General features: G+C 39.3%; 1 protein-coding gene across 1 annotated transcript in view; it reads right to left on the bottom strand.

Moving 5' to 3' along the window:
- Positions 1-16,273, bottom strand: part of CACNA2D2 (calcium voltage-gated channel auxiliary subunit alpha2delta 2) — a 731,412-nt gene that overhangs the window by 55,170 nt on the left and 659,969 nt on the right. Inside the window, exons 14-15 of the mRNA XM_070735804.1 lie at positions 2,814-2,903; positions 2,425-2,508 (exon numbers count right to left, since the gene is read on the bottom strand). Coding sequence (XP_070591905.1) covers positions 2,425-2,508; positions 2,814-2,903 — 174 coding nt within the window. The remainder of the gene's footprint in view (positions 1-2,424; positions 2,509-2,813; positions 2,904-16,273) is intronic.

Genomic DNA, 16,273 nt, shown 5'->3' with positions numbered 1-16,273 from the left:
ACCAAGAGATGATCAGTGCATGAGGGATTAAGTGGGCAGCCTTCATATAATTATTACTATTATGTCAATGCAACACAGCAAACGAGATCACTATACTGGATTTCGTATTTCATCCCCTGTCGGGCGCTTCCCAAGCACCTAGGACTGTGTGATGTAGCGGTAAATTATATTTGCTGATCCCAGTAAAGTGGCCTTTTGCAATTGACAGATGGAGATTTTGTCAATTCTGATGGTTTTCAAATGTCCACTGAGATGCTTTGGCATGCCAAGTATTATTATTATTATTATTATTATTATTATTATTATTATTATTATTATTATTATTATTTAGATTTGTATGCCGCCCCACTCCGAGGACTCGGAGCGGCTCACAACAAGAAACAGTACAAATCCAATACTTAAAACAATTTAATTTATTCAGGAAAGGGCCTTATTTGTATTACACACTGATAAACAATGGCAGGAATTGCAATCTGATAACACAGATGGCAATATATTGACCATCCCTGATGAGGCTTTAGTTTTACATATTCCATAATTAATTTGGATCCAAGTGTATTTTTAACACATCATAGTTTTAGAAGATTCTTGTCCATGGGATGCTACAACAGAGGAAAGCCAGTAAAATAGGCATAAATTATTACTCATGAAAAATATCCTAAAATATATATAAATTCATGCCATTCATCATTTCAACAATTAACTCTAAGTTTGATAGCAATAGCATTTTGGCCTATATATATAAAAGCCTGATTTTGGCTTTTCCCTCAACAAACAAAAGGCACCACATACCAAACATGTCTCAGTTCCCCCATGCCTAATGGCAGAGATGGGTCTTAAGAACTTTACGAAAGGCAAGGAGGGTGGGGGCAGTTCTAATCTCTGGGGGGAGCTGGTTCCAGAGGGTCGGGGCAGCCCTAGAGAAGGCTCTTCTCCTGGGTCCCGCCAAACGACGTTGTTTCATCAATGGGACCCTGAGAAGGCCAACTCTGTGGGACCTAATTGGTCACTGGGATTCGTGCGGCAGAAGGCGGTCCCGGAGATATTCTAGTCCAGTGCCATGAAGGCTTTATAGGTCATAATCAACACTTTGAATTGTGACTGGAAACCGATCGACAACCAATGCAGACTGCGGAGTGTTGGTGTGACATGGGCATACCTAGGGAAGTCCATGATTGCTCTCGCAGCTGCATTTTGCACGATCTGAAGTTTCCAAACCACTCTTCAAAGGTAGCCCCATGTAGAGAGCATTACAGTAGTCAAACCTTGATGTGATTTAACATTTATATGCTTACATGCTTCTACATTCTCTCCTGACACCTGCCCCTAAGCTGTGATTATAAATGTTTAGGACAATTTCTTGGTGTATTATTTTTGCCTGTTGTACTTTTTTTTTCTTTGTTTCCTGTACGGCGACACCAATTAATGTACCATATGTAAGAGAAGGTTCTCTATTACTTGCTGATATATGATATAGCTTCAAAATGATTATGGGATATTACTGATTATGTTTACAAAAAAAACCCACTTCTGTTTACAGTTCTGTTTTACAATAAAGGGAATCTAACTGTATTCTTTTTAGAGTATGAATACTGGAAAAGAACATGGTTGGTTGCTGGCTTACTGTAGGTCCGTGATGGTGAACCTATGGCATGCATGCCACAGGTGGCACATGGATCCATATATGCTGGCACATGAGCCATTGCCCTAGCTCAGCTCCAGTGCTCATGTATGTACCAGATAGCTGATTTTTGGCTTGTGCGGAGGTTCTGGGAGGGTATTTTCAGACTCTGGTGGATGGGGGAGGGAATTTTTGTCCTTCCCAGGCTTCAGGGAAGCCTTTGGAGCCAGGGGAGGGCAACAAACGGGCCTACCGGAAGTCAGGAAGCGGGGTTGCAGGAGTGTCATGCACACATGCACAGGAAGGTGGGGTGCATGGGGGGATTGAATTATGGGTTTGGGCACGCGTATGCACTCGGTAGTGCGCACATGTGCTTTTTGGCACCCGAGGGAAAAAAGGTTCACCATCACTGCTGTAGGTACTGTATTACTTGCTGGGAAAATTGGCAGCGTCTCTATCACAGTCTTCTCTAATCTGGTGCCCTCCATGTGTGTTGAACTATGACCCCCAGAATTCTCAAGTTATATCTAGCAAGCACCCCATTGGGAAAGACTGTTTTATCTATTTAATATCTTATTCTTTGTCTGTCTATCCATCCATCTCACAAAATGCATAAAGAAGATCTAATACCAATTTAAAACCAATTTCAGAGGAAAAATGATTTTTTAGTTGAGGATGCTACTTGGCTGCCAGGAATACTGTGGATTATCTGTGGAGCAGTTGTACAAAGCAAAGGGGATGAGGGTATAACAGCCACCACCAATAGGATTTTGGTGGCAGCTTCTTACAAAATAGGAACATACCTTCCATTCACTGCTCCCACGAGATTGACCATCATCAGTGAGGTTAAATACAGGCAGAGTGCCTGTTACCACTAAATCCAGTCCCTAAAAGAGTGACAACAACAATAACAAAAGTAAAATATGGCATTATCTGTAAGACCCTAACTGGCCAATTCAGATTTATAACAGCATTTCTAACTCGTAATACTGAAGAGTGGAGCAGTTAAACTTTGATCGGGAAGAAAATGGAGAGAAGAAACCATCTCAAGATTAACAGGTTTGGGAATCTGAAGGGATATGGAACATTGAACTCTGATTTGAACCCTACTACAATGTATGAATCACACAAGCAAATGAAAGTGGGGAAAAAAACCCCTGGTTGCAATATTTCATAAAACTGTTTTCCTTACTAAAGCGTCCTGATAGACATTGGTCCACTGAACCTGCTTCGCTTTGTTTCCAGCCAAGACCATGGGTCTTCCTAGGACATTGAGATATTCCTGCAGGAAACAGAAGGAGACTAAAACTAACAACACAGAACATGCATTCGTCTAGAAACACGAAATATAGCAATATGTAGTATATCTTAGCATCATTTGTACAGGAAGCTCACACCAGCGCATCTTTGAGGATTTATTCGTTTGACAATTTTTAGCAGCTTTCAGATTGAGAAAGAGCATATTCCTCAAATGCCCAAAGCTATTTTTCTTTCAGATGAATCCATCCAGATGTGCAAAACTTGAATACTCTTTTATCAGCTGGAAAATATAATTACTACAGTCCAGCAGACACTGAAGATACATGTTGAAGAAGACTGCCTAAGCAATCTATTTTGTCAAAATATTTATTCAGTCAATCTAACAGTTCTACCTTTAACTCATGGCTCAATGAAGTCATTAATACAATTGAACAATTAACAATTAATTCACAATTAAGACATTAATGCAATTGAATGAGTCCAGAGATATTTCATAAGAAGAGTCCTCCCCTTCTCTGCTCGCAATGGAACACGTTATGCCACCAGACTTGAAATTTTGGGATTAGATGGTTTAGAACTTCTCCGTCTAAGCGTAGTACATAAAACTATCTGCTACGATGTCCTATCTGTCAATGACAACTTCAGCTTCAACCACAACAATACACAAGCACAATAGATAAAAACCTATGTAAATTGCACCAAACCTGATAGCAGAAAATATGACTATTTTCAGTAACAGAGTTGTTAATGCCTGGAATGCATTACTAGACTGTGGTTTCTTCCCCAAACCTCCAAAACATTATCTGTAGACTGTCTACTGTTGACCTCACCTCATTGATAACAGGTCTTTAAAGGGCCTGCATGATCACATCAGCGTACCTATCATCCCTTTCCTAATGTTCTCTTTTATTCGTATCCATTTTGTTTATTCCGCCCCGAGTCTTCGTAGAGGGGCGGCATACAAATCTAATAGATTATTATTATTATTATTATTATTATTATTATTATTATTATTAATAATTATATTTATACTGATACATCTGTTATCCAATACATGCTTGATGAAACAAACAAACAAATGAACAGACAGACAATAAATTTAATCTAGTTATCTTGGAATCTTGGCTTGTTTCAGCTCATCTCCAGCACAGTCTATAAACAGGCAGTTTCACATATTTCTACTGCATTAGGTCCAAACCAAGTTATACCTGCACTGAAACTGCTTGGACTTCATTATAAAACTAGTGCCGATTAGTTTTATAATTGTGATTTATATGGATTATGCCTTTTGTCTTGGGTTTTAAAAATGTAGCTACAGGGTTCCATTAAAAGTATTTCAAAATTAATGACCTATAGTATTTACTCACTATAATTACCTTTAAACCTAACTTGAAAAAAATTATTTTAGAAGCCGAACTTCTTTTAAGGTAGTACCGAAGTATGTTTAATTGTGATATGATATTGTTTTATTATTGTCCAATTGCTGCAAGCTGGCACTGCTGGAGAGGAGACAGGTACAAATTTGAAAAGACAAACAAAGAGATAGATAAAATATCCCAATCAACATATTAGGAGAATAAGCATTCATATAAAAATACTGTTTGAAAAATATCCTATCAAAACTAGTTTTTTCCATAAAGGGGAAAAATCAAATCACTGGTCTCTGTGGATAAAAGATTAGAATTTTTCTATTGAATATGAAAGCTGGGGAGAGATATGAAATGAGAATTATTAATATAAGAAAAACTTTAAAAATGCAATATAAATAGTAGTATATAGAGATGAGATTGAACCTTATTAATTCATCTATTTATAATTAAGAGGCTATGATGAAATATGTCTTTGATAAATATGCTAGGATTAGCCCCAAATCTTGGATCAAGATACTCAGAATGATCTCACATATAATAATCTCACAGATGTATTGAATTCTATGTTTCTACTACTACCCATTTTTTTTACAAATGATTTTGCGAAAAAACATTATTTTTTTCAGTTGTAAGCCATTGTTTGGTAAGTAGTGTAATGTTTGAAGGCACATGATAATTCATGATAACATAAATTTGGACGAGTCACTCCATGGGGGGGGGAATCATGATTTTATTGCATTAGTTAGTGGCAAGAAAAAAAAAGATCATTTCAATGGTAAAGACAGACTTGCTCACTTTTGCATAATTTCTGATGTACAGTAGGAGGAGGAGAGAGAAAAAGCATTCTTTTGCCTTCCATCAGATACTCTTCTTAAAATACTACAGCTTGCAAAACCCCCAGCAGGTTGTAAATGGCTTTTGACCTTGTGTCTCCCAGCACAGTCACACTGAGGGAAAGATCACAGCCCAACTGCTCTTTCCCTTCAACCCTATAGTTTGTAAATCCCTCATCCACTCGTGCATAAAACGTAGCAGGAAAGACTTAATGAACTTAATCTGTATAGTCTGGAGGACCGAAGGAAAAGGGGGGACATGATCGAAACATTTAAATATGTTAAAGGGTTAAATAAGGTTCAGGAAGGAAGTGTTTTTAATAGGAAAGTGAACACAAGAACAAGGGGACACAATCTGAGGTTAGTTGGGGGAAAGTTCAAAAGCAACATGAGAAAATATTATTTTACTGAAAGAGTAGTAGATCCTTGGAACAAACTTCCAACAGACGTGGTTGGTAAATCCACAGTAACTGAATTTAAACATGCCTAGGATAAACATATATCCATTCTAAGATAAAATACAGGAAATAGTATAAGGGCAGACTAGATGGACCATGAGGTCTTTTTCTGCCGTCAGTCTTCTATGTTTATATGTTTCCTTCTCTCTGCTCCCTCACAACATTCCCTCTTTTCCTTCCATTGTACATTCCTCTTATAGAGAGAAAATCAGAGCTTTAGGCAGAACCTTCATGCTCTCCTGCCATATTTGCTCCCCTTTTGAATGGCAAACACTACCTTAGGAACGCAAAAGGAACACAGAATTATTTCTTAGATATATTTTATCATGAGTATCTCCTCTATAACCTTCATCATGTATTTTACTATGTGTATATAGATATATACCCACTAAAACCCTCATGGTGTATTGGACTGACTAACTAACTAACTAACTAACTAACTAACTAACTAACTAACTAACTAACTAACTAACTAACTAACTAACTAACTAACTAACTAAGTGTTCTGTCGGGCTCTCTGGTAGAATCCTCCCAAAAATTCACAGGTACAAATTTCAGACACACACACGTTTGAAAATTCAAAACAATGTTCTTTATAATGAAAATTCACTTAAACTAAGCCCTCTTTTGGTATAGCAAAGAGCACTCGTCTCCAACCAAACTGGTAATTTGTACAAGTCCCTTATCAGTTCTGTGATACTTAGCTTGCAGCTGTGAGGCAATTCACAGTCCTTCTTCTTTCACAAAGTGAAACACACTTTGCTCTGGTTTAGTTTCAAAGCAGGGAATAATCAGCACACAAAAAGTCAAAGTCAGTAAAGCAGTCATGAAACACAACGATCAGATAATCTTCCACAATGGCCAAACCCACTGGCTGCTATTTATAGCAGCCTCACTAATTACCACAGCCCCACCCAACCACAGGTGGCCTCATTTTCTTTGATAATAATCTCTCAGTTGTTGTTGCCTATGCATCGCTCTCCGCATGCGTGGCTATATCATTAACTCTTGTTCTGAATCCAAGGAGGAGCTAAATAATTGATCTCCTTCTGAGCTGTCTGCCACACTCTCCTCCTCCCTGTCACTCATGTCTTCTTGGTCAGAGGAGCCTTCATCAGCAGATTCCACCGGGGGCAAAACAGGCCTGCAGCATGTGGATGTCTCCCCCACATCCACAGTCCTTGGGGCAGGAGCTGGGCCAGAGCTAACCACAACACGAACGAACGAACGAACGAACGAACGAACTAACTAACTAACTAACTAACTAACTAACTAACTAACTAACTAACTAACTAACTAACTTGTGTATCAGCTATGATACAGGGCTTTAGAATTGTCACCCTGCTTTGCATTCAGCATGCTTTTGCATCAAATTGGCAAGCCTGTTTGGAAACATTTGTTTGGAAGGAACTCTTGAACAACTGTTAATTAATTGTCTCACAACCATCTTTTTGAGAAATGATGACCTATATATCCAGAGGCATGCTGCCATTCACAGTACCATCAAAAGCCTTTTTGAAAAAAACCTGAAGAGGGAGAGCTAGAACATGGAGAAAAACCGTTTTTAAATTCCCAGTAGAGGTCCAGTTGCTTTTTACATCAATGATACCATTTCTGCTGTTTTAATAAATTGACCAGCTGAACTGTACTTTAGTGGAGTGGTGCTTGGTGATTTTATGGCCAACCATGAATTGTGAAAGTTCTGGTAATTTAAGCACCAAACAAAATGCTAGACAAGAAGAGGGAACACTAGAAACATAGAAACATAGAAGACTGACGGCAGAAAAAGACCTCATGATCCATCTAGTCTGCCCTTATACTATTTTTTGTATTTTATCTTAGGATGGATATATGTTTATCCCAGGCATGTTTAAATTCAGTTATTGTGGATTTGCCAACCACATCTGCTGGAAGTTTGTTCTAAGGATCTACTACTCTTTCAGTAAAATAATATTTTCTCATGTTGGTTTTGATCTTTCTCCCAACTAACTTCAGATTGTGTCCCCTTGTTCTTGTGTTCACTTTCCTATTAAAAACACTTCCCTCTTGAACCTTATTTAATCCTTTGACATATTTAAATGTTTCGATCATGTCCCCCCTTTTCTTTCTGTCCTCCAGACTATACAGATTGAGTTCATTAAGTCTTTCCTGATACGTTTTATGCTTAAGACCTTTCACCATTCTTGTAACCCGTCTTTGGATCCGTTCAATTTTGTCAATATCTTTTTGTAGGTGAGGTCTCCAGAACTGAACATACTATTCCAAATGTGGTCTCACCAGCGCTCTATACAGCGGGATCACAATCTCCCTCTTCCTGCTTGTTATACCTCTAGCTATGCAGCCAAGCATCCTACTTGCTTTTCCTACCTTTCCTACTGCCCTACCGACCACCATTAGTTGAATGTATTTTTATACCTAACTGACCAATGTACTCTCCAGATGACCAATGTACTCTCCAGACACTTGGACTATAAGAAAGGCTGAGCATCAAAGAATCGAGGCCTTTGAACTATGGTGCTGGGGAAGACTCCTGTGAGTCCCTTGGACTGCAAGGCGATCAAACCAGTCAGTCCTAGAGGAGATCACCCCTGACTGCCAGATCCTGAAGATGAAATTCAAATACTTTGGCCACCTAATGAAAAGGAAGGACTCTCTGGGGTGAAAGATTGTGGGCAAAAGAAGAAAGGGACGACAGAGAATAAGGTGGCTGGCTGGAGTTACTGAAGCAGTAGCATGATCTTAAATGGAAAATATAAGTTGATATAATTTTCAAATGAATCCATCTTATGGTAACCAATGAAAACAAAACCCTACAAACAATAATTATTACAAACATTATAATCATAGACCAGCTGTGTCACATGCACAAGCGTGCCAAGCATGATTTCTTCATGTGCCTTAGAGAACACATGAAACATTGAATATCTCTAAAATAACTCCGCCCTTCTTGGCTATGTTAGGTTGAGCTTAAATAAGACAACCAGATACAAGATGGGTAATTAGAACAACTTTCTTTATCTCCATCTGTTTGAACTGCTTAAAAAAACCCTATATGTGTTGCAAAAAGACCAGAATACTTAAGGGATTGCCTTCTGTCGCACGAATCCCAGTGGCCGACTAGGTCCCAGAGAGTTGTCCTTCTCCGAGTCCCGTCAACTAAATAATGTCGCCTGGCGGTTCTTAGGGGAAGAGCCTTCTCTGTAGCAGCCCTGTCCCTCTGGAAGAAACTCCCCCTGGAGATTCGAATTGCCCCCACCCTCCTCGTCTTCCGCAAGATGTTAACGACTCACCTATGTTGCCAGGCATGGGGGATTAACTCCCCCCTCTCTTCTGACTATACCACTTGAGAATGGTATGACTGTAGTATTGGTTGTTTTTAATATTAAGGGGTTCTGATTCTACTTTTATTGATTGGATTTGTATCATTGTTTACTGTACTTATTTATTTATTTATTTATTTATTTATTTATTTATTTATTAATTAATTAATTAATTAAATTTGTATGCAGCCCCTCTCCGGAGACTCAGGCCGGCTCACAACAGGAATAGAAAAAAACAATGTACAATACAACTCTAATAATTAAAACTAAAAACCCATAATTTAAAAAACATGCGCACAACATACCATACATAAACAATATAGGCCTGGGGAAGTTATCTCAGTTCCCCCATGCTTGACGGCAGAGGTGGGTTTTAAGGAGTTTACGAAAGGCAATGAGGGTGGGGGCAGTTCTAATCTCAGGGGGGAGCTGGTTCCAGAGGGTCGGGGCCACCACAGAGAAGGCCCTTCCCCTGGAACCCGCCAAACGATATTGTTTAGTCGATGGGACCCGGAGAAGGCCAACTCTGTGGGACCTAATCGGTCTCTGGGATTCGTGCGGCAGAAAGCGGTCCCGGAGATATTATTGTTATTGTGAGCCGCCCCGAGTCTTCGGAGAGCGGCGGCATACAAATCTAATTAATAATAATAATAATAATAATAATAATAATAATAATAATAATGAAATAATGATAATAATAATAATAATAATAATAATAATAATAAAAATGCCATCATAAAAAGAACACCTGAGCAGAAATCAAGTTGAATTTGTACATGCGTGAATTTCATGGTATATTTGCATGCTGGGAAGTACTAGGACTTCTCACTATATGTGCACATAAAGAATCAGATTTCTGTGCGTGCTTTATCTAATGGTAATCTATATGCAGGCTGCAGCTTCATTCCAGTAGTGGAAATCAGAATCCCCCAGCCCCACGCTCTGCATTTCAGTGTGACACCAATATAAACAAGGAAGGAGTAATGGCATGATTCTTTCAGCTTCTTTTCCTGAGTTCTTCAGTTTGTAGAGAAAGACTGGATCTATTAAATACCTGAACTGGAACTGAAAAATCAGAAAGCTATCTGAAGAGGAGCAAACAGAGGCAGAGAGTTGAACCCATTATGAACATGCGCTGGATTCTGTCCGTTTTATAACTCTGCAGGAGTGATGGTGAGCAACGGAGGAGGAAATGATGGGAAGAAATAGGGGGGACGACAATGGAAGGGTGTGGAGAAATGGCACCAGCAATTCCATATGCTGAAATCCACATTGATTGCTGGTTAGTCTTGATGAGCACAATACGGGATAGCATGTTCTAGTCAGTCCTTACTGTCAGTATGAAGGAAACACGCACTTTCCCAAAATCAATTAACCTTCCCTGCAGGTTGCCATGGAGAAGCGTGGCAGGCAAGAATTTTAGTCTGAAGCATCAAAAGAATGTATGTATTATTTCCGGATGATGTAGTACAAGGGAGGGAGAAAGGGGTGAAAAGACAAAATGGAGTGGAGGTGATGAAGAAAAGATAGAGGCAGAGAGCGAGAGAGGAAGAGGAAGAAAAACAGTGGTAGAAATAGACTTACTGAAAAACATTCTGCAGAAGAGTAGCAATCAATAGAAATCTGAGCTACAAATTCATTGAAGGTCATACACAGGTGTTCTGCTGGCGTGTCCCAACCGCCCGTAATTACAGGGTAATTAGTCCAAAAAGACACACACCACAAGATAGAAGGAAAACCAAAAGTCTTTATCAACAGAAAAAACTCCCTTTTTAAATGTCAAAGGGATTTTCTGGTACACACAAAGCACAGGTTAAATGCAATGCAATTTCTCACCCAGTAACTGGGAAATTGAGTCCAATTCCAAAGTCCAGAAAGGCCACACACAGTCTTGAATAGGGAAACAGCAAAACCACGATCTTGACGAAACGATGAATCAGATAAACTTCCACAAGGCTAAACCAGCACACTGCTCTTTCTATCGGTAGCACTAATTACAGCAGCCCCACCCAACCACAGGTGGCCTCATTTATCTCCTGTAATAATCCTTCAGTTGTTATCTCCTATGCATCACTCTATGCATGCGTGGGTCCATCATACGTTCTTATTCCGAATCCAGGGATGATAAGGATGACTGATCTCCTCCTGGGCTGTCTGCCAAACTCCCCTCTTCCCTGCTACTCACGCTTCCTTCGTCAAAGGAGCCTTCGTTGGGAGATTCTATCGGGAGCAAAACAAGGCCTGTGGCATGTGGATGTTTCCCCCACATCCACCTCCACATTCCTTGGGGCAGGAGCTGGGCCAGAGCCAACCACCACAACAGGTAGTCTTAATTCATTATTATGGCAGGAAAGTTATCCATCATGGAAATATTTATTTATTGTGGTTCTTCAAGGATTGGCCATCATATTTTGCTCTCCATATGATTGTCAACTATGGTTGGCCTCTTGGCAAAGTCCTTCTAAAGCCACTGAGAAGTCTTTCTGCCTAAGTACTGGTAGAATATGGAAACTTTTCAATTCTGATTCCATTTTCTGGACCAAGTCAACAAACATACACAAGTCCACATTTTAATTATTTCTTAAATTTATTTCTAATCTTATTCCAAGGGATGTGGAATTCAGGTTGGTATTATGATAGATATAGTTATGTTCCCCTTTTAGAATGCTTGTAACATAAATTAAACTGAAATAGGATCACAAATTACCCATTAAGTTTGATAACTTCAAATTACCATGATTTCCTTTGAGTGATGCTGTACTTGTAACATTTATAAGTGAGTTCTGAATTTCCATTTGAAAGTGGAATGGAATGTGTGTGTGTGTGTGTGTGAGAGAGAGAGAGAGAGAGGGAGACAGAGAGAGAGAGAGAGAGAGAGAACAAGACTGGGGAGCAAGAATTGCTTAGTCCTGATTACTCCCAGTTATTTGGAGGTTGACGTTCACAAATAGCCAACTGGAATGGTAGAGAACCTAGTGTGGAGACTAGTTCAGATTATGATTAATGAAATCCAGAGTGGCAGCAATTTTGTGAATATATCAATCACATGCTCAATTCCAAATACATCTTCCCTTCCCCAACAAGTTGCCTTCTGCTGAATTATTTCACAGTATAAATGTGCAGCTACTATAATAGAGGTAAGCAAGGATGAAGTCCTATTTCCCTTTCAGATCCTAAAGATGCCATTTTAAAAGATTACGGGTATAGATACATGCATTCATTCAATTTTTTTCTGATGAATGAAACATTGGGGAAAACTCCCCTTTCTTTTCTGTATCATTTATACCAGTTCCTTATTAGAGGAAACAAGTGTGCTTCCTTCCTCTCTTGGCTGCTGTAAACAGCAAGAAGGGAAATGGAATTGAACGATTGATTCAGCCCTATTGATTGACTGTTTGATTTATAGCCTGTCTTTCTGCCAGGAGCAAAAGGTGGAGTGCTTAGCGTTAGAAGTGATTCTCCTCTCCTCTCAGTCTGGTTTTCCTGAACTTTCACGAGACAGATCCTCTGCATGGTTGAAAAGCTTGGGGGGGGAAATGGTTTTCAAGGTGAGCGACGGGGATCTTGCCATCCCATCACTAGCCTGAACAACACAAGCGGACTCAGGCTGAGTGCCTGGAAATTCACCAACTCTCTCAAGCTTTTGCTTTTATTCAGCAAGTAATTAGGTTCCGGGGTTATGTTGAGCATTTGAAAGTGCATTGCTATGAGTGAGGTGCCCCTCCTAAAAGCCTTGATGCAGCCACATCACAGCTACTTTGAGGCTTTTTCAGGTTGTCTGTGCTTGAACAGCCCACATTTTTTTTAACTTTTTGCAGAAATGGCCCATACAAATGCTTTGTGCAGCCCATCGAAAACCAAACCCTGTGGACAAAACGATTTCATGTTTATAGAAACCAATATTCAGGGATTCTTGAGTAAAATGGTCTCATTCTTGTCCCGATAAACACCTAATTGTGTAAAGTGCCTGTGCTTGTGGGGGTCTATGGCTGCAGTTTCATTATTGTGCTGTTGATTATTCTAGGCAGACAAATATGTGGCTTTTAAAACATATTTAATAGCGAGCACAATTGAGGCCAATAACTTAACATCTGGCATTGCTGCATAGCCGCCTCACTTTAGTACCCTAATTTCTGCACAGTAGCAAATGCTCAAACACTTTAAATCTGGGATATAAATGGCTCTATTACTCTGCTGATCTGCTTCTCTCTGAGACTTCAGGCAGATGAAATCTGACGTTTGTGATGACAGGCAGTTTAATCATAGACTCCCATAATTGGACTCAAAACTTAAGGCAGCTGAGAGTCCAGTTAAGTGTGATTATTTGATAGGCATGCTTGTTGTCTCTTTTGTGCTTCAGTGAAATGAACACAAAGCCTGTTTGCTGATGCACAGCTCTTTGGGGAGATAGATTAGATGCTGTCAGTGTTTATCCCTGCCACAGGGGTGTATTTGAGCAAGCTCTTTCTGATATGTGTTATGAAGGCAGAAATTAAACAACTAATATTTGTGCAATGAAATGGTTACAAGTGGAATTTTCCCAAGGTGGTGAAAGACTACTCTTTCTGTACTTTTTAAAATGAAATGTGTCTTTGTAGATACATTTGGAATGAAATTTATAACATGCTCATATCTTAAACATACATTACTTTTTAAAAAAATCTACCACCAGTTGCCTTAAAAAACAGATTATTTTTTGTAGATATGATGAGAAAAGGGGTTTGTTTATTTATTTATTGCATTTCCTAGATGGAAGGAAAACAAGGGCAATTGTATGTTCCATTGCCTGAGCAATAATTAAGGGAGTTATGCTAAGCGCATTACAGAAAAATTCTATCAGGATGAAACTGTCTTGAACAATGAGAAATGTCTGACCATAACAATACTTGTCCTTCATTATGACATATCCTAAGGTGTCTATCCTTTAATTTCATAAAAACCCTCCTTTCCACTCCTGAACTTTGTGCTTGAAGTGGAAAAGAATGAAACTTTGATTTTGGGTTTTACCAAGTGGATCTTCATAGAAATAGCTGGTTCATATTATTATGAAAAAGCAAAAAGTTGTGATTTGAGGTTAATGCCTTATTTTACTGCAACAGAAAGTTGGAAGCCAATGTTTCTTTTTTTTAACCCTCCCCCACTTCTCTTTCCACTGCTTTTCTATTTACTTTTGCATTTTACAATGTTTTATAACTCAATTAAAAAAGTCAAAACTTTCCAAACAATTTGTTTAGAATCCTGATAAGAGAGGGATGTTGAGACCACAGGGCCAGAAGGCTAAAAATCTCATCTAAAGTCACCCATCAGTGATTTCAGTTCTCACAGGTCCTTGGTAGAGAAGTAAGCAAGAGGAATGGTCAGTTTAAACAGCTGATACCAGCAGGGATGAGCAGATTTTGAAAGCGGTCCATTGTACTTAGCGTCTGCTATACTCCTAGGCTGATCTGCTACTCTTAGGTTGGCCATCACTCATTCTGAAATAAGATCCAACACGCCCATCCTGGGAGTGACATCATATTGCATCTATTAATGGAAACTCGGGACAAATGTGCTGTGTACACAGGATGCAATTGGATGTCTATGTTTAGGAAAAGGCATACAAGTGCTAATGTTTCAACTAGCAGTATTCACTGACTCTTCCCCTCCCCAACTGTTTGATTCATTTGTTTAAGTATTGAAGACATGGATGCTACACTTCTTCTCAAGTACTGCTTCGTATGTGCTTATTTTATAAAAAATACAAGAGAACAGCTGGATGGAGGAAAGGGAACATTTAAAAGTGAAATGAGAACTTGAGGGTGCATGTTTGACTCCCATCCCTTTGGAAGACTCGCAGATTCCTCTCTACATTTACCAGAGCTTACAAAACTTTTGCCAGACCCATCCTCGAATACAGCTCATCTGTTTGGAACCCATATCGCATCTCAGACATTAACACCTTGAAAATGTCCAAAGATACTTCACCAGAAGAGCCTTTCACTCCTCCCACTCGAAACAGAATACCCTACGAGACTAGACTTTCAATCCTGGGCCTAGAAAGCCTAGAACTAAGACGCCTTAAACAAGATCTAAGTATTGCCCACAAGATCATATGCTGCAACGTCCTGCCTGTCGGCGACTACTTCAGCTTCAACCACAACAACACAAGAGCACACAACAGATTTAAACTTAATATTAACCGCTCCAAACTTGACTGTAAAAAATATGACTTCAGTAACCGAGTTGTAGAAGCATGGAACTCATTACCGGACTCCATAGTGTCATCCCCAAACCCCCAACACTTTACCCTTAGATTATCTATGGTTGACCTATCCAGATTCCTAAGAGGTCAGTAAGGGGTGAGTACAAGTGCACTAGACTGCCTTCCGTCCCCTGTCCTATTGCTCTCCTATATCTCCTACACCTTTCTTCTATTCCTATATCTCTTCTTCTATTCTTTCATTGATATGTTCTATTACTATATCTTCTTTTCTATTATTTCTTAGATATATTTTACTATGAGTATCTCCTCTATAACCTTCATCATGTATTTTACTATGTGTATATAGATATGTACCCACTAAACCCTCTTTGTGTATTGGACAAAATAAATAAATAAAAAATAAACATTTTATCAGGAAAAGGCTTCATACTGTCTGTTTGGCACTCAAATAATGCTGTTAAATGAAGAAGGGCTACATGCCAAAAAGCACAACAGGGAATCAGTTAATCAATTTGTTGCTACTTCCACTGGACCTCAGAAGCCCCAGCCAAGGGAGGATGGGCCTGCTGGTCTAAGGTCTATCACAGGTCCCTAGCTGATGCTCCCAGTGACGGGAAGCAGATACTCTGTGCAGAAGGGAGTGTTCATTAGAATAAACTCCACCCTGCAGCTCTCTTTACTTTAACCCTCCTTAAAGGTGTTCAGCTCTTTAAATGGAGCAATGCACAGACAGCCTGGGAAGACTTGAAGGTGGTGACTGTATTTTTTTATCACTCCAGTTCCCAGTCTCAAGTGGAGGATCGAAGAACGAAGAGTAGGATTTCAGCTTTGAGCAATTCACCTTTTATTTCATAAAACAAAGAAGAGAGATATGTAATCTGAAATACATTTGAAAGTCAAAAGCTGATTTCATCCCCCCTTTTTTTAGCCCTCTTGGGATTGGAAGGAGAGGAAATGGTTTACCTATTGAGAAAACTCTCTCACTCTCTCCCAGGAGGATAAGACTCAAGCACCATTCTCTGAATATCATTTAATTGATGCCCAATTCCCCAACCTGCCAGATGCTATATTCTAGATTACATATCCCATCGTTCTCTGATATTAAAGTTGGGTTTAAAGATGTAATTCAAAATAAAAGCACTAGCTTTTTGGAATCTATTGTAAGGCACACACTACCAATCCAATAAGGCAGCAGCTGGCTGGCCTAAA

The sequence above is a fragment of the Erythrolamprus reginae genome, chromosome 2, assembly GCF_031021105.1.
Source record: "Erythrolamprus reginae isolate rEryReg1 chromosome 2, rEryReg1.hap1, whole genome shotgun sequence".
NCBI classification, from domain to species: Eukaryota; Metazoa; Chordata; class Lepidosauria; order Squamata; family Dipsadidae; genus Erythrolamprus; species Erythrolamprus reginae.
Note: the sequence above shows the minus strand (reverse complement) of the source record. Positions and strands in the feature narration are given on the sequence as shown.